Raw genomic sequence first — 19,499 nt, 5'->3', positions numbered from 1 at the left:
CAGTTCAGATACCTTTAATACAAGTTGTTATTGTGGGGTCAATTGAGTCATAGAATAAACTGCAGTTAAGTGGGAACATTACTGTGATATTTGGAGCACTTATTTGCTGGTTGTTTTTTTTTGTGGCAAATATCAAATTATTCAGCGAAAAATGTGCTCAAAATTAAAGCAGGAAATACTTCTCATGAATTGAATTCATTCCCAATAGCTTATGGATGTATATTTATTCATAGAGCAGCAATAAATCATCTCTCCAAATGGAATCCTTAATAACATACTTTCTCGGCTGCGCGGCTTCGTTGCTATTTTAAAAATAACCATCTACCCTTAGAACCCAACCGAAATAAAACACATTCCGTTGACTTAACGTTTTAATGTTTATTTTTCATATTTATTTTATAAATATTCCTGTCGATTTGCCAAGTTTCCATTTACATGTGATGCTTACATTACTTAGATATTCTGTATATATATATTCATATGATTTATACTTTATGTAACTCATACAATACAATTTTCGTATTTTAACAATTAAATTTCGGCTGGAAATATACACATTGCTTAATTTTAATTATAATTCTTTACCACTTAAATGTCTGATTAACACGCTCTTTAAGTTTTTTCCGGCACACTTTAACTGTTAAGCATTTGTTTTTTTGTTGTTCTTTCCATATATTTATATTTTTGTAAATAACGTTTTCATTTTTTAATAGTTTTTAATAGTATTGATTGTTTGTTTGAAACAAATATGCCCAAGAAAATGATCGATACATTTTTTTTGTTTTTAATTAGTATTTAATATGTTAAGTATGTTTTAGTAAATGATATGTATGGCGTCTTTTTTTCCATTTACTCGTAAATTGTGTGTTTTTTTTTTTAAATATGAATTAAATGTTTTTGAAACTCTTGGATAGGGTTCTTTCAGGAGCAATGAAGGAGTATGAACTATGGATTCATTTTGGAGTATTTTTTCATTGGATTTTTTCTGGAACACAGCCTTTTGCTGAGCTTGTAAGTGTGTGGTATGTATTTTTATTGATAACTTTTTGAGCATTTTGGCGGAGGTTCTTCTCTCTTTTGGTTGATATTTTTCTGTGATTATTTTTTGGTATGTTCTTCTGCTCCTTGCTGTTATCCCTTTCCCCAGACTAATTCTATATGAATATTTGTGCAAAAATTATACACTTTTAGCATTTAATTAAATTGCAATTAATTATTACTTTGCACACATACAGTCTCTTTAATTATGCCCACACATTTTGGTTTATACAAATTTTATAATACACATACAATAATAACCTTGGAGCCCCATGTCACCCTTCTAAAGATATTTTTACTTACATATGTCCTTTTGCAATATGTTGCTCTCTATGTACATGTGCAGTAATTGATTTGCATATTATAAGTTATTTTACAATGGATACTTTGATTTGATTAGGGCTAAAGTCTTAAATATTTTAGAGATTTCTCAACAGCTCAACATGCACGCGTTTTATTCGGGGGAAATTTAGGAAGCCTGGTTGACTTAAAAGCTAAACATCATTCTGATACATATACACAATATATATATATATATATATCAGCTACGAGTATATGTAATGTAATCTGGTTGACAAACATGAACTAAAGACCAAACCGACCACATTGCAGCCATAAATCAGCACCAAGTAACGTTTGGCATTGACAAACTCAATCATCATCGCAACTCCACAGCTACAGATTTGTGTTGCGACTTCACCACCAGCTTCAGCTTCTGCATCAGCTTTAGCCTCATCATCAGCTTTGACTTCAGTTCCAGATTTAGCGGCAAGAAGTCCATGTTCGGGTTCGGGTGGGCCACAGGGCTGTCAACTTCGCGTCTGTGTCAAACATGTGTCAGTGTTTGTGGCAACAATGGCAGCTGGGTTTTTCGCATCATACCCGTCGCCGTCGTTGCCATCGTCGTCGTTGTTGTTAGGGCCAGAACCAGGATGAGTAGTAACCGGCTGAGGGTCTGGTGCTGAGCCACTGCCGAGGACGCCCCATACATGCTGTCAATGCTCTCCGCACTGAGACTCAAATCGGCTGTGTGGATGGGGAAGATCGGATGAGAGTCGGTATGCAAATGGGTTGGCCATCTAGCGGACGGGTCGGAAATTGGCTAAATCGTTTTGACTCGAGGGCCGGCTAGCCCAAGTGATTAGCAGAGAGATTTTGACAAGCTTGTCGCCCAAAGCACCTTAAGGCTTAAGGAAAAAAAACCTTTAAATGCTGCCTATACTTACACAATTTAATGGGTCATCTGTGGTGTACTCCTCCCACTCTAGAGGTTCTATAAAAACTTTCTCCTACAACTCAATTAAGCTATAAAAATAACCTGAAGAAGTACGGGTATTTTCAACTTTTTCGACCACACAAAAGAAATTATTTGATTGTGGGCCACCCCCAAGTATTTACAAATCATTAAATTGCCATAAAGCCAAGCCGAGCGTGTTTATTGATATACAATTATTATGGCCCCAAAGACCTTCCACCGTTCCTCCCCCGGTACTCTAAGAGCAAGGAAAGTTTTACCTGCCCCAAAAAGTATGCTATGATTTCCAGTATTTGCACAAGCTTCGCCTCTTCTCTGCTTCCCTTTTTTCTGGGGTTTTCTTTGCCTGGCAAATTAGTGTGAAAATCTGTTAAACAGGAAAAAGGACAGAGAACTGGAACTGGGGACCCTTTTTTTATGGCTTTTGGTACCGTCTCAAGTGGCCTTTTATGCCCCCCCCCCGTGCCGGAACACCGAAATACCACAAGGAAAATACTTGAAATATGGCCCATAACCCTAATCGGTGCCCTGCACACCACAGTCATTCACTCTTCCTCTGTCTCTGTCCCTTTCTCTGTCTGTTGGCTCTTACCTTTTCTCTTGCCTGGATTCTCCATATCCTCGCCGCTGTGCTCCTGTGCCCGAGCCGGATGATACATTTCCGAGCTTTTCGTTCGCTTTTTGCCTGTGCAATGGAGAAGAATTATTGAATTGCGGTTTAGTCTATCAAATGGGGGTAGCAGTAGCAGTAGCAGTCGGAGTAGAAATCTTTAAGTTACTCTGTTTTGGTCTTAATGCATATTCATAATAAACTTGTCGCTCGTTTGTTGCTTTTCAATTTCCATTTCTTTTACTCTGACCTCAGAGCCACAACCCATTTCGAGTCTTATATTCCACCGCCCCATCCATTCAGCATTCAACATTCACCATTCACCGTGTCGAGTCGTCCAGCATTCACCTGATTCGTGGCGTTGACGATTTGAAACGGATTTGCATGCCGAATGAATTATTTATGGGCTTTTTTCTTAGTCTCCCTGCCTCTCTCTCTGCTCTGTCTGTTGTCGCTGGCTCCCAGCTTTATATTTCCCCCGCCCGGATTGCCAGCCAAAGTGGAATATTTTCAGCTCATCTTAAATTTATGCCAAGTGGCTATTAAATTTGTTTCGTTTTCTCGCGCTTTGTCTCTGCTTAAAAAATTGCCTAAGAGGATTCTCTGTCTCTGGAGTCAATGGAGTTAACACTTACCCTTGTGTCGCGCCTCAAAGTTCTCCACATAATTGACGGCATTAGGCGGTATTCCTGTGGGGCGTTATCATAGGGGTTAACAGGGGTTAACCCATCCATTTGGGATTATACTCACTGTACAGCTTGATGGTGCCATCTGTGTCGCCCAGCGAGTTCTTGGCCACACATCTATAGGCACCGAATTCCGCCTGCGAGAGGGGATTTATGTGCAGCTTCATCGAGTTGCGGTAACCACCAATCTCCGTGACATTTGCCGAGTATTTGCCACCTGACAGCGGGTGGGTGTTTTTTTTTTTTCATTTGATTTTTGCAGTTAATATTTCATTAAAATAATAAACTAATTAATATTTAATTGAAATTTTGCGTTATTAAATAATTAAATGCATGTCACGTGCACACAGAGCCCCCGAGAGTACGAGTCTACGAGTCTGGGTATACTGATGGGGGCAAAAAGTTTTAACAATGTTGCTGACAGGCATAAAATTAATGCACGAAAGCATGTCACACCAGAGGCCAGATACAGATACAAATTCAGATACAGAGCAGGCCCAGGCCTGAAGCTTGGTTCGGTTTTGTTTTTCTGTTGTCAATTAAAAACTGCCAAACAAATTGTAAATTAATTTCATTTCCATTTATGACAACAATGCGGCGAAAAGCACTGTACTCAGAAAGAGTTATTTCGACTTTTCAGACTATATATTTTTTGTCTAGCTTTTTCTAAGCTTTTACCAGACAGAGTCGGGAAACCACAGAACTGTGGTCATGTCTGGTGTGTGTCTCTCTCTCACTCTCTCCGCGTGTTTGTGAGTTTCCGTGACTAAATCAGCTAATTAACAACTTTTTTGTGTGTGTCTGTCTGTCTGTTGCGTCTGGTTTTGCACTCAACGGTCATCCATCCGTACGTTAGTTAGTTAGTTAGTTTTTTTTTTTGGGGTCGGCTTTGATCCGCTGGGAAAGCGAAATGGCTACATTTTTCCCCATTGGATTTTGAAGGCGAGAGCCAGAGGCTTAGTGCTAATGTGATTGTCGCGGATTATGACGTATTTAATGTTAATTCATATTTATAGTTTATTTTATAATTGAATGTCATAAACTTTATTCCACAATTAATTTAGGTTGTCTCTCTTTTTTTTGTTTGTTTGTTTTGCTTACCTGGTGGAACTATTTCGCCGCGTTCGCGTGTCCAGTAGTTAATGGACTTTGGATAGGCCTCCGATTCGCATTCCAAAGTAACGCCCTTGCCCTCGACAGCGCCTATGAGCTGGTTCTGTACGGTGATCATTGGTGGGACTGGCAAAAAGGGATGTACAGATTATATTTTATATTTTTATGTGGCTGTATCTGGCACTTACAGTGCACAATGAGTGTTATTCTCTTGCTCACTGAGGGTGGCACTCCATTGGAAGCGATGCACAGATAGGCGCCCATATGCTGACGCTTTACATTGGGTATTATCAGATCGGTGCCTTCAATGCTGGGAACTGCAAAGATAGAGCAAGCACTTGAGTATTTGTGGGGTTTTTTTGCTGCACCTAAAATCAATGCTTAAAGCAGAGAACCTTTCATTTTTGAGCTGCATGTGGCACTCAAATTTTATGTCTGGGATAGAGATATCTCTTTTAACGTTTATGTGCAACTTTTAGCCATGGCCCAGCACCTACACTCGCCTCGTAATTACATCATAACTACAAATGTATCTACCGAATGTATCTTCTGCTCCTGCCCTGCTCCTGCTCCTGCTTCTGTTCTCCTCCATGTAATGATAGTTATTACATTTGCCTAAGCTCTGCACTCAACGAACGAGCGAGGCACAACAAAAGTTGCATGCAACAGAGCCCCATTTATGCTCCATTCATGCCCCGCTGTTGGTGACTTTTTATGATGCTGTTTGCCGGTTTTACAGGGGGACATTCGGCGGGGTGGGGGGTTGGTAGTCGGTAGTCGGTAGCCGGACAAACATCCTGTTCTGATAGTCGAACAGGGCTTATATTATATAAATTGCACAGTGGCCGGGGGTGGAGGGGTGTGGAGGTTGAAGCCGGCAGCAGTGCAGACGATGATATGGATAGGATATACGATTTCCTACACCGCTGTAGCCCCAACCCCTGCCACGGTCACAGGGCGCACCGGAAGCGGAAGTTCTGGCTAGTTTGCGCTTGATATTGCTATAGAGGTAGTTAGAGAGGCGGAAAATGTCGGATGGGGGGGAGAGACATAATAATAAGCTGATTTTTCGTTTATTGATTTGCCTTTTCGACCTGCCGCGAACTTCGACTCGCTTATTAGCAGCACCCCTCTCCCATTCTGGTTGTTGTTCCATTTTTATTTCTGTAGTGCCTGGCTCAGGCCCGGTCATTAAACGTAATAGCCACGAAAAACGTGTAATTTGGTTCAAGCCCCCCCCGCCCATAGTCATTGCCATCGCCATAGCCGCCGCCATAGCATAAAAGTTTACTTTTGTTCAGACGATTTCATTCCGAAACAGCAGCAACAACAACACCACACAAACCAAATAATCAAATTTCAAATGAAAAAGAAAACTTTCACCAAACAGAACGAGGTTTAAAACAATACAAAAAGGTGACAGCATTAAATGTCGAATGGGGAATACACTATGGAGAAATGTCTGAGGGAAATAGTAAAGATTAAATCTATTTCCTGCCATTCTGGGAAAGAAAGAAATATTTTTACTAAGAAATTATATTTAATATTTTAAATTCGATTTTATATATTGTATATTATAATTATTTTTTTTTTATTATATTTATAATTATATATTTTATATTCGTTTGTTGGTTCAAATAAATCCAGTATTGGTACAGAAAATATTATATAATGATCAATACCAGTTTAAAAATTAAACTTGTACCTCTATCTTTTTTCAGATGTCTTTAAAATACGGCTACAATACGCAAATAATATCGGTAAGTTTTTCCATGACAATTTGTGAGACATCCGCACAGTAGAATGCATCAGAAGCCACTTTCTCCATATGAAATTCCCTCCATTATATTATGGGAATATTTTATACAGACGCTGTCTCTCTCCACACATTTAGCGCTCAAAGAGACCATCATCCCCGACAAAGTTTATAATTTTCCCTGTCCCTCTCAGTATTACACCCAACATGGTATTTTTTATATGAATGCGGATTGGGTCGACTCTTTGGACAGGAAGCAGACTCGTTTGGACGATGGTCCGTTTCGAATTGGTTGGCAGGCATTTAAGCCTCGGCGAAAAGGTCATTTCGCTAGCTTTTTGTACTCTTTATGCTGATTTTTTGTTGCCCACCCAAAACCCATCCTCTTGCCCTCTCATTTGGTTGTGTTTTTATTTTTTTTCTTGTTCACGGGTTCTGGGGTGTTCTGTTTTTTTCCATGGGCTTTTTCATAGGCCACCTTTGATTTCGAGTCGAGTTTGTTTTCACATCGTTTTTTGGTCTTTCGTGTGGCTTTTCCTTTATTTTTTTTTTTATATATTTTTTTGGTAGATGCTTTAAAGGATAACTCATGCGAGGCCATTAACAAACACTGGGAGATTGTTTACGCAGGTTGGGAAATTATTTTAAATGTTTTGCAATGCAAAAATGCCATAGAAAAATCAACATTTCAGTGGAATTGTATAGATGCAATCTGGATTTGTGATATATGGAAAAATAATTCTAGAAAGTGTTCGCCAAATTCATAAAAAAAAGTATTTGCTGCCGATGAATAATTTCTGATGATCTTGTTATAATTAATAATTCATATTCCACATAATATTGAATTAAATATTGCAATGAATTGACTCAGTGAATCAGCACATAAGTACAAAATAATTTCATATTTCGATAAAAAAGAATTTTCGATATTAAAAAAAATGTTTTTTGCAATTTTCGAACTCCTCTCGACTGTCGAACCCGAACGAACAGACACTTCAAGGCCAATTAGTAAATCTGGCCGTGTTCCCATCGTACAGCCTCTCATCCCGCGGCTGTGCCTGGATATGTGAGCCCACCCGAACGCTCTCGTGGTCCTTAACCGGTTTGCTAATTCTGTCAGTCAGACGTTATCATCATCGTCGTCATCATCAACATCAACGGCAACAGCAAAACGGGGCAAAAATGCTCGCATGCTGGCCACACTGCACAATCCTGCAATCCTCTTTCATCCTGCAGGTGCTAGGGCCACGTACGGGACGAAGGCCTCGGCCTCGGCCTCCTCCCCACACCTGCAGGTAGGGTGCACTTCTCGGCTTTGGGCAGAGCTTTCAAAGCCTTTTGCTGGATAACTGCTGCCGGCTGTCGACTGCCGGCTGCCGACTGCCAGCAGCCGCTGCCTTTTTTGTGTAAGAGGAGCATGTACTCCACTCCGCAATGTTGGATGGCAGACCTCATGCAGGCGGACGGCCGATGACGACGTCCACAACAACAGCAAAAGTACTTACAAATCAACAGAGGCGGGTTTTTGCAGTGGGTTCGAGTGAGTGGGGGGGATTGTCCATGAAAGGGGAAGTTATACATATTACAGTGAGGGAAAGGATAGACAGATATTAGCTGGTAGTGGAGTGAACATTGGAAGGGTTCTATCATCATTTTAGAGTAATAAATATATAATGTATAATATACATATATATAAAAATATAAAAATAAGCGAGAGACATTTAATATTCCCTCTAGTATAATTTTTCGTTGCATATCATATCCTTCATCCATGAATAATCCACTGCTACACTCCTCTCATTAGAATCCTGCAAAGGCCAACTGATTTCTTTCAGTGCCTGGACTCGTAAAACCCAAATTCGAATCGCAGTAACTGTACCAGTACCAGTACACCCCACCCCAGAACTTACCCTCTTCTCCGCTGGCTAGCTCGATGGGCACTCCACTTTCACGTCGCCATGTAATTGTCGGCTCTGGTGAACCGGTAGCAGCGCATTTGAGCGTCACGTTACTGCCCTCGCGAACGACCATGTCCGTGCTTGTAGGATAATCTAGGATATCCGGCGGTACTGCAGCAGCAACAAGAGCAGCAGGCAGGCAGGCCGGCAGGCAGTAGAGCCACAGGAGCAATCGGGTTGCAATCGGGTTGCAATCGAGGTCGCCAGACGGTTCGTTGGTTCATCGGTTCATCGTTCGTGGTTGATAATGTTTACAACAAACATTTATATGGGGAAGAGAGAAAGACAGAGAGAACAATAAAACAGAATATGAGTTGGGAATCGTTTTAAATGATTTAAATTTGTAATTTTTCATTTAAATAATTTGCTCGGATTGTCCGCTGGCTGTTGGCTGTTGGCTGTTGGGTGGGTGGATCGTGATTCATTTTTCGCCTGCAACCCAGCGCAAGATACTCGTATTCCCGCAACGAGGGAGTACATATACATACATATGCATATTTCCATGTGTATGTGTAAGTATGTACATATATGTGTCCTTTGTTTAAAGGACAAACTTTTCACATGTCCTGAAAATACAAATTATTACCGCGGCCACTGTGGTAAGGACATACAAGGAGAGAGGGCGAGAGGGAGAGAGACAGACGGTACAGTGAGTGTGTGAGAGAGAGACAGACACCCACAGCGTACAACCTATGAACCATGAAAACGTAATAATGCCAGGGCAGCGTGGGGTCGTGAAGGGTCACACCACACGGCTGGAATGGAATGGAATGGGATGGCTAGGGATGGGCTGGGCTGGGCTGGCCCCTGTTGTGTGGTCTCTGGGTCTCTGTATGCATATAATATCCCGCAATTATGTGGTTGGTAAATGACCAAAAAATGTGCTGGTGTTGACAAACAGCTTGTTAAAGTATGGCCAGTGTGTCTGAGGGGCAGCAAGGACGCGGAAGTACGCGGCAATACGGAGAGTGAGTCAGCCCATGGATGGAACGCAACGTCTGTCCTGTCCTGTCTTGCGTTGCCCACTGGAGGGTCATTAAGTGGCCAAGGTTAGGGGCAGCCGCCAAAGGGTGGTGTCCAGGGGAAAGAAATAGCAGCAGTTAAATCAAGACAACCAAAAGGTAAATGAAACTGTTTAAGATATGCCAATCGACAATCGACAACCCACGTCCCTCTCCCCGCTCGTTACGAGCTCTAAACAATTTCAGTTGTCATGTCAATAGTTGTGTTTCCTCATTAAAATAGAAAAACAAAAACCCCCAAATGAAATTGTGTGCAAAAATTTGAAACGAGGACATTGCATATGAATATCTCAGCAGCTTAAATGTCAGGAGGAATGCCGGCAACTCCGCGTTTCACTCCATATGAGTGCTGTGCTTCCCTCTATCGTACTATCGCATACGAGTATATCCTGCCCGACTGCCTCTGCCTCTGCCGCTGTGTTTGCGTGGATTTCTGTATGGCAGAGAGTGAGTGAAAAAAAAGCAAAAGGTGAGAGGCGGTGTCGCTTCCTCTACGGTTTGTCGTCGACTATTTAACTGCACTTGGTCACGAAAATCATCAGAAACGACCAACGTCCACGACCATTCACACCGCCGTGCACCATCGTTCGCCATCCCTCCATCCCTCCATCCCGCCATCGCGCCATCCGCTGGCTCGCAACTCGAACGTTTCCCGTTGCCATTTTTCCTGCCTCTGTTTTGGCGCTGCGCGTACCCCTTTCGGAATATAGCACAGTGGTTGCAAAAGCGTTTGAAAAAGCGATTGAAATGTGCTGCAGATATTGTTGAAATGATTCAGCAGAGAAACAACACTTTTTAAGAGAAGAATTGTAATGTTTTTGAATGCGGGAAATTACCCATAGATGAGACGAGTTAAAGCAGAGATTATTTCTATTCTATGAATAACAATAGCTCTGCAACATAATCTTTTTATATGTATCTTTCCAAGTACTCCCAAATCTGCCATCACTTTCCCAATGAACATTAAGCCACTGTGCCATGGCCCACTGATTATCCAGTGCAAATACACAGAGTTGATTATAGTTTTTCGTGTTTGCCAGTGAATGCTACGCCGACTGCAATGGTGGCTAAAATATTTAGCGCGTTGATTTAGATTTTTGCCAGCGAAAGGTATTTAGGCAGTTGAGTTGAGGCCGTGGCACAGCAGTCGAGTGGCCACGTGGGCAGGGCACGAAAATGAACCACAAATGGACAACCAAACCCCCAAAAAGTGTGCCACCCAGCCCCCCGCACCGCTTAACCACTTCCTCGTGGCGAGAGAGAGAGAGAAAGTCGAGAGACCATTTCTTATGCTGCCTCCGCCGCGCCGTTTTAATTCAAAATCAACAATTTCTGCGGTTCAGTGGACGGTTAAACATGTTTAAGCAGTCACAATTGAGAGCCTCCGTGCCGCCAGGGGCTAGGCTAGCGTTTGGTCCTGTGCGCGAGTACACGTTTCGGCTTTTGAATCCTGCTGGCAGCGGAGGTCGCCACCCATTTGGGTGTTGGCCATGCCGTTGCCCAGCCCCAGCCCCTCACGATGCTGCGTCCAGCGAAAACGTTTTGTTTGCCAATTTTTTGTTGTTGTTCCTGGATGCAGAATGTTTTTTTTGTTTTTGCTTTTTTTTTTTTTTAATATTTTAGTTGCTGAATACAGTTCGAACAATGGAGGCACAGCCAGCAGTCCCTGGCAACGGGGCGTATGATTGTTTGACTAACCAAATGTTTAAAAAAATAGCTGAGAAATGCTGCCACATAGACTTACCCACAACATCGAGGTAGCCCATCTGGCTTTTCATTGGATCCGTGTTGATTTGGCACATGTACCTGGGGGGGGGTATTGGTTGAATGGTTTGAATACTGCAGTCGGTAGTCGTATCATTACTGGAGCCACAGGCATTCTTTTCGCCTATGGCCTGGACTTACCATCCTTTGTCCGACTCTTTGATGTCTCTGATGCGCATTGTCCAGGTCTTGTGCTCCGAGTTGGCAATGCCAATGCGTTGGTTTTTGGTTATTACATGATTTTGTATGGTCAGAATTGTCTGGGTGTCTACGCGCAGCCACGCCACCTGTAGGTACAAAATTGTTTAATGATTTAATGAGATTAATGGAGAGGGGAATTCAAACTATGAATAATAAAATATATAGAGGATAATATTTTACTTTCCACTTGGACAGATTTTTGGTTTCGTTTATTTCTTATAGATACAAAAATATTCAAGCGATGAAAACGGACAATATCTCTTATAAAATATGGAATTTTCAGCTACACTTCTTTGTCACTTTTGTATCTAAAGATCTGCCTGTAATATAAACAAATTTGTTTGTCACACATTTATGTTGCATACGAATATGCTAAATAAATATCGATTATATTATGCATCTTTGCCATTATTAATGCATCATAAAAGCAGGCCAGGGCACACCCTACTGAGTTGTAAATGGCTTTAGCCTAATCTGCAGCAAATAATGTCACATAATTGATATTTATTAAGGAAGCCAACTAGCTATAAGCGACATTCCTGCAACATCCATCAGATAGCACTTATCTGGCATGCCAACAGAATCAGAATCCACATGAACCACAATGCTTAAATTGTACCCAAAGTCTCGCGCATGCAAAGCCGTTCGTTCAATTATATATAGGACAAAACCTACAAAAAAATAATAATACTCTATTCCCAGAACTATTCAAGAAATGTACCCTAACCCTACCCTTTGCCAACGTAATTGTACAATTACCCGGGTAAATTATTATGCGATAAAGCACGCAGCTTGTAAGCTAAAAAGCTGAAAAGCTGAAAATATTTTGTATATTGTATACAACTAAGCAAAGGGTAAGGAGGGGCAGAGCCAGAGCAAGAGCCAGAGCCAGACGAGTTGCATGTGTAAATGAGGCAACTAAACCGAACCCCAATTCCCACTTTGCCCTGTTTGACATGTCAACACGTGAAGCTATTCCAAGCTATTTTCTGATGTCACATAATAGGATAGGAAAATTTATATACATAAATAAATTAAATGTGGGGCTAATTTACAGCATTTGTCGTATTGACGGCTAATGAATTATTTTCGATTAAATTGAATTTAAGTTTAGGTTTTTGTGACTGGTGGTTGGTGGCTGGTGGGCTGTGGGGGTTGGAACAGGCACACAGAGAGCCAAGTCAATCCCAATACACACGATGTCAGCATAAAATAAGTAATTACACCCAAGTGCCTGCTCAATTATCTTTTGAGCGGTAACATCGCTTAATTGTGCATGCCACTGACTGGAGGGTTGGATATTCACAGTCAGAGTCGCCCCCAAGCCACATGCGCCCCCCGTATAATGCTTTCTGCACTTCAATGGAGATGTACGTACGTCTGTAACCTTTATTTTTGGGGGGTGGAAGACTAAACAAATACAAATGCAAAATACAAATACAGACAGTGATAAAGGACACTCTTACTCCTACTCCTACTCCTCCTGCTGCTGCTGCTACTGCGGCACTCGCTTAACACGTCCCCATTCATATTTCAATTACTTTTTATGTGATTTTCGCTTTTGTCATACGAAGAGCCCCCCCTCACCACCCCAGCGCTCCCTTCCGGCTATATCCCTATTTATGTTTTTATTTTCACTTTCATTTCCACTTCCTCTTCCATTGCGGGTGTCGAGATTTGGTCTTTGAGATTACCCCGACCAGGGGGACGACTGGGATCTGATACCAAGTCGAGTCGACTCGAGTCTGGCAAATGGTAAAATGTTAATGAATATTAATGCGACCAGTGGGTGGGGTGGATGGTTTTGTGGCTGCTTATTGAGTGTGTAATTGAGTCCGAGTTGGCAGAGGAACTGCAAGCCGGAACGGACCATCTGCCCCAAGTTTGCTTGTTTGTCATTCGGTTATGAACAGATTTTGGTTCGTGGAGAGATAGGAATGGGGGTATAGGTATATATGGGATAGGGATAGGGATAATACATATATATCCTGCGTACCTTGTATGGTCCCAAATCCTGGACGACGCATGTGAGAAAGGCATCACGTCCCACGGGCGCTGTCATATTCATAATCGGTGAACTAAATTTGGGATCAACTGTAATCGAGAAATGTGAGAATTAGTATTACAAATGTGTGTGTGTCAGTGCGTGTGTGTGTGTGTTTGGTTTATGACTTGATTGCCACATAATTGGAATATAATGGAAGAAATGGAGATTGGAGATTGGAGCTTGGGGCTTATAAGGGGATGAAACTATAATAAAACAGAAGCCGAATTGGCACAATATGAGTGCACGAATAGAATATCTATTCGGCTTAGCTGTTTGTTACCTTTAGAATACATTTAATATTGTTGGAAAAATCGGTGAAACTTACCAATAGCTTCCGGTGGCACCTCCACTCGCTGCAGCTGACTGGGCTGGCACATTAGAATGACAACGAGCACAACTTTGATGGCATTAGCCCAGCCATTAGCCTTCGCTGGACGCTGGCATTGTGTGGATAATTTTGTATTCATATTTTATGTTTTTTTTTTGTTGTGTGCAAGTTCTTGTTCACTTTTGCTTTGGATTGAGTCCGCGATTAGTCGCACGAAACCATTTACTTGTTATAGTTATTAGAGCAGTAAACTGTTATAAAACGATCCAATATTAATGTGCAAACATCACAGAATAAATGGGCAACCAAATCACTGTGTAAGTCGAGTAAAATCCTATCGCACCTACGAGTGCCAGGGAAAATCCCTCACACCTACGAGTACTAGGAAAAATCCCTCCAATACACAGTGAAAGGATCAGGACTGAGTGGGCAACGACCGCGCCGCATAATTGGCAGTCATTAGCGCCCATCGCCCGTCGCTCCTCCCCTCCCTAATGGCATCAACTTTTGTGGGAAAGTTCAACAAAAAGTACTTGAAAACAGAATCAAAACTGCTGCGAAACAATGGTAAACAATAATCATGATGCCAGAGGGTGTGGGGGGCCAAATTCGCCAAATTAAAAAGTTTCAAGTTTAAAGTGTGGGCCCCTCGCTCTCGCTTCCCTTCCTTCCCTTGCTCTTTCCCGCCCCCCGGATGTGTTGAGTCAGGTTCAAACGTATATATATTTGCTACATATATCTTTTGGCCGTTTATTTCGAATTTTGCTGGCGTGTTTAAGCTGTGTAAATTGTGCTGGCGAACAGCTGCCAGAAATTAGGTACGAACCTGCAACTATCTTTTTGCCAAAGGTGTTGCATGTCCTCCTCCGCCAGTACGTACTCCGACTCCGACTCCCACTCCCACTTCGTGCTCGACTCTCTCTCTCTGTCTCTCTGCCACTCTGTCTCTCTGCTCATTTCATTTGCAGTCCATTTTCATGGCATTTAAGCATGGCTGGCCAGAGGGCCGCCAAAACTGTTTATGGAACGGAAATGAAATGTTTCGCTGCCTGCCTGCCTGCCTGCCGCTCTGCCGCTCTGCTCGTATGTGTGCTGCTGGCTCGCTCGTAAATAAAGCATAAAATCGTGCAACGTTCGTGTGGCAGCAGGGCCGCTTGTCTCGTCTCCGATGAGTCCGAAATAGTTGCGCTTTATGTCAAAGTTAAGTTCACTTCGCCTTCGTTTCTATTGCCTGCTTTTAGGCGTCTCGTGGATGTGACAAGTGTTAAGGGAAACATTCCGCAGCGCTCTCTGCTGCACTGCGACTACTAAAGTTAACAGCTAAAATATGTACTAAATAAAATCCAAATTGACCAGCAAAAGCAACGCAAAGGCATTGATCACCTATGCCTGAAATAAAAGCAATTTAATTGCTAAGAATCCGTGTCTGTCTCTCACAAAACTCCAGCACTCCAAGCTCTACAATATTCCTACCAAAAAAACCTTTGCCCTTAGACAAAACCCTTATTAACTTTCCATTCGACCATGAGCCACAACATGCAAACGATTGTCACAATCGCAGAAGGAAAGAAATGGTAGGAAAAACCTTTCAGAAATAACGAAATGCAGGCAAAGCCAAAGCCAGAAATAATGAAATAGAAGGCAAAGTCTCTCCTCAGAGGTAACACAAAATGGTAGGAAAAGACTACTTTCTGGCGCCCACAAACTGACAGGAACAATTTTAAAATGACGTTTCATTAAAATTCTTTTTTTTTTCCTTTCAACCCCCTACCCGCGGACTTTCTGTGTTCTTTCTTATTGATTTTTACATAATTTAGCGCAATTGAAAGCTGAATTGCCGGCACATATGCCGTGTGCCGTGTGCTGTGTCCTTTGGCAGACATTCACATGGCATGCCCTGAAAAAAAGACTACAAAAGACACTGGCAACACAGACAATGGACAGGACAGGCCTCAGAACAGAACCTGCACTGCAAATGGCTAAGGGAATGAGGGGAAAGGCCATACGATAGGCACTAAAAATGTCTGGCAAATGGGCATGGCAATATTATTAATAATTTAGAGCATGCGGGCCATGTCAGGAGACAGACAGGTGATAGCCATAGACCGGCACAGCCTTGCCACAAATCTTATTTGTTAGCCCTCGAAGCCATACAAAAGTGCAGAAAATGAGTGTATCGATGGCGTTAGGAGGCCGCTGTTTGCATAACTAATTGGAGCGGAGTTCGCCCGGAGAATTGTTCTTTAATTGAAGCTGAAAAGAAGCTACAATTATGATTTTACCAACTAGCCTTTGATTAGGGTTTCTGTTCCTGTTCCTGCTCCTGTTTCTACTCTCTGCTTTTCCTTTTGTCCCAAACACACAAAGTACAAAATATTTATGACACAATAAGAGCACTGCCCGGCTGCTCGTGGCCACATTTTTTCGGGGGGCCTGCTCCCAAAAGTCGTATATTATTTTTATGGTTTCGGACATGCAAAGTTCCTCCGTCTCCTTCTGTGCTTCTCTCTACTCCATTCCACATTTTGTACGAGTATAAAATCAGCTGTTAAATTATGTGCAAAATATATAGCGTTTGTGCCCCTGCCTCTAAGTGTGCCTGATGCTGCACAAATCACTGAGGAAAACAGAAATTGCACTTTCAATTTTCAGCGCAAACATTAATTAACACGTGATATATTTTCGCCTCTTATCGCTGATGGCACTTCGACATTTTTCAAAAATTATTTTTCCCCCTGCCACATTTGCACATTTTTTAATCGAGTCGAGTTGAGTTGAGGCTTTGCTTTTGAGGTGAAGCCGTTTATGCAGGGGGCCACTGCATAAAATTAGCATAAATCAAAGAGTAGATTTTCCACTGCTTGGCGGGCGGCAGCAGCAGCAGCAGCAGCAGCTTGAAGTATGCAAAGTTTTGCTCAGACTTTTTGCACTCCTCCTACGAGCGCCTCCAGCACGGAAGTTGATTATTATCGCTTGTTATTAACAACAGCAACAACAATGGCCCCGAGGTAACAAAGTGAGGTAGGGTAGCAGCAGGGCCTGCAGCAGGCCTTCACATGTCGGCCATTATGTCAAACTGATGAGGCGGGGGGGTGCTCGAAAGCCATACGGCAGCTTACTCTCTTCCAGCCCTTCCATGGAATTATTTTGTGTGTTGCCCCGGGGGGAGGCAAACCGAGCTAAGGTAATTTGCAATTGATATGCAATATGATGAGGAGAACTTGACTTTGACTGCAGGTGGAGTGTTTCTAGGCGTTGGAATCAAATGCTTTAAAATTCATGACTGCAGAATGCACAGATTCCAACTCCAAAGCCCCCAGAGTGCAGCCATGTTTTCCCCATGTACCTTTTTGGGTACAAATTGTAACCAAAATGTTTTCGTTTCAGCATTATCACCTGCCATAACACCAGCCCAAACCACACCACACCACACCACCCCCCACACCAACGCACAATTCTCTTTAGTGCAAACTCCAATCACAATCAACACGATAACAGCAAAAATAGATCAAATTTTCTATGTAAAATGCAAATGACAGAGAAATGACATGGGGGCCAGGCCAGAGAAACATGGGCTGAATGCCACCCCCAAAGGGCCTCCACCCCCCCTGCCACCAAAATATCCAGGAATGGAATCTATTATGCCAGAACTCCCTGAAAAGTATGCAACATATTTGCAACAAATTTGAAACAGACAGAAAATAGAATTTCCATGCAAAATGTCCGTCCGTCTGTCTGTCTGTGTGTGTGTGTGTGTCTGTCCGTTCTGTTCTGTTCTGTCTGTCTGTGTGTGAGTGTGTGTTTACACTGCATTTTATGGATATCAATGAACTTTAAATTACCGCCAGGCCACGCGGCAGGCAGCTGCCACCAGGCAGTCGTGAAACATAAATGGAATGGACTCGTATGCAATTGTTGGCGCGCCTAAAATCAGGCAACACTCTCAGCAACACACACACTCAGCCACACACAGACACTGTTATGGCTGGGGTGTGGGCCATAAACAGCAGGACAAAGCCACAGTGGACAGTGGGCCAGACACATTTATAGGCAAATTTTGCCAGAAATACACGCATTGCAGCGCTCCAAAAGGAAATCCTGTGACGACCATTGACCGACCGCTAAGAGGGTGACTCTGGGAAACCAACAAGAGGAAGAGTGGCAGGGGGTGACAGAGGGCGGCAGCGGGTGCTGCACCAGGGGAAGACGACCCTTGTCTGAGGGTAGCATTGCTGCCCCTGCTGTTCGTTTCGTTTTCATAAATAACTCGGCTTTGGTTCTTGTATTTTAAATATAATTACAGTAAACACGCAGCAGCTGAAGCTGACGGCAAATGTCGCCAAAGTTGCGGCTAAATTGCCAAGAAGCGCGAACACGCGAATGTGCTACATATACTGATTTTAGTGGGGGCTATAACAGCAATACCATTCTTGCAATTTCCAGCTAATTATCTACTAATGTCTCTGCACACAGTTCGAAATCAAAACTGACTGAGAGAATAATTTGAGAGCTGCTTTGGGGGGCATTTTCCTAGCATTTTTGTGTCTGTTTTTTTTAGGGTTTTTGGTGGGGATTTTTATCATGAATTTCATACGTTTTTTGGTTATTTTTTGAATAGTTTAGTTCAACAAAAAAATACAGAGTGATCTCCTTGTGTCTTTGAGTATTAATGGAAAGGGTTGGTTGGGATTTGTAGTAAAAATTAGCTTGAATAAATCATTGTATTCCGCTTTGATATACGATCTATAGGAATAATCTACCTTTGAGCTTGCTACTCTATTTTAAATTTAGAAAATGCCATAAATACTGGAATTACTTTTACACAGAACTAACAAGCAAACAATCTTGGATGGGTTTTGTGTTGATTCTGTTGCAAGTATTGGAGGAGTCTTTAGCTTTCTTTTAGTTTTAAAAACTTTCAATAAATGTTATTCCATAATATACTGAGAATAACAACCATTAACTTTGATATAGAATTGCTTTGCACACTATTCATTTATTCACTATAAACATTCATTCTTCATGCAGGTGCAGGCCACACGAAATGCAACACTTGGCGGTAAACAACACTCGAGAAATTCCGGAATCCGTGACTGTGGAAAAGGCTATGTAAGTATGGCAGAAGGACAGAACGAACCGCACGCCACGAACGCTGTCGACAGACTGAAGGGTACGACGATGGCGAACGAGCCACGAAGTGACAGCGGGAACCCCATGGAGCCGAAGATGATGTTGGGCGAATCGTCGTCGTTGTCGTTTGTGGTGTGGGTGTTCCCACTGGTGTGTGTGGGTTGTGGGTGGAGGCGCTTCGCTCTGTGTGCAGCTGCGTCGCGAACGAATCAGACAACTGTGATTTTTGTTGTTGGCTGGGCTACATTTTATTTTTGCTTTTTTTGTTGGCGGGCGCTTTTCCATTCGTTTTTCCTTTCCTCTTCTTTTTTTTTTCGTTTGTTTCTAACTTTGTTTTCGCTTGTGTGTGTGTGTGCATGGTGCGAGTGTCTGAGTGTCTGTGTGCTGCCCAATGGGTGGTTTGCTGTAGCAAATCCACCACGATGGCAGCGCTCTCTCGTGCTCCGGATTGAACGGCATTGAACGCAAGGGAAATTCTCTCAGTGCCTACTTTTGGGTGCGTGGCAAAACAAGCTCGCATTTATGAATGAAATTCCTCTGTGTGACGTACCAAAAGGGTTGACTCGACTGGAATGGGCATAGTACGAGTAC

The 19,499-nt window shown here is 42.5% G+C and overlaps 1 protein-coding gene across 3 annotated transcripts; it reads right to left on the bottom strand.

Annotated features, from left to right (window-relative positions):
* Positions 1-868: 868 nt before the first annotated feature.
* LOC111076520 (limbic system-associated membrane protein) lies at positions 869-18,929 on the bottom strand. 3 transcript variants are annotated; one of them, XM_022370342.2, is made up of 13 exons: positions 18,916-18,929; positions 13,776-14,029; positions 13,400-13,497; positions 11,344-11,489; positions 11,183-11,244; positions 8,369-8,527; positions 4,891-5,019; positions 4,691-4,828; positions 3,654-3,806; positions 3,539-3,592; positions 2,886-2,978; positions 1,921-2,064; positions 869-1,859 (listed from the first exon to the last, which is right to left on the bottom strand). In XM_022370342.2, exons 2-13 carry the CDS (start codon positions 13,915-13,917, stop codon positions 1,801-1,803), a joined length of 1,377 nt encoding a protein of 458 aa, XP_022226034.1. In that variant the 5' UTR covers positions 13,918-14,029; positions 18,916-18,929; the 3' UTR covers positions 869-1,800. The 3 variants fall into 3 exon arrangements, with proteins under 3 accessions (XP_022226034.1, XP_022226033.1, XP_022226035.1); XM_022370341.2 differs by having other exon boundaries at positions 18,736-18,926; XM_022370343.2 differs by having other exon boundaries at positions 869-2,064; positions 18,736-18,926.
* Positions 18,930-19,499: the final 570 nt, after the last annotated feature.

Source organism: Drosophila obscura, unplaced genomic scaffold, assembly GCF_018151105.1.
Source record: "Drosophila obscura isolate BZ-5 IFL unplaced genomic scaffold, ASM1815110v1 contig_179, whole genome shotgun sequence".
Lineage (NCBI taxonomy): Eukaryota > Metazoa > Arthropoda > Insecta > Diptera > Drosophilidae > Drosophila > Drosophila obscura.
This window is presented reverse-complemented; position numbering and strand designations above follow the sequence as displayed.

Bases quoted from the DNA above. Each gene is read 5' to 3' on its own strand.
- LOC111076520 (XM_022370342.2), bottom strand. From the start codon at position 13,917: ATGAATACAAAATTATCCACACAATGCCAGCGTCCAGCGAAGGCTAAT. The intron at 3,593-3,653 runs GTGAGTATAATC...AACGCCCCACAG, and splicing joins TGGCACCATCAAGCTGTACA to GAATACCGCCTAATGCCGTC. The intron at 2,979-3,538 runs GTAAGTGTTAAC...TCCATTGCACAG, and splicing joins CTTTGAGGCGCGACACAAGG to GCAAAAAGCGAACGAAAAGC.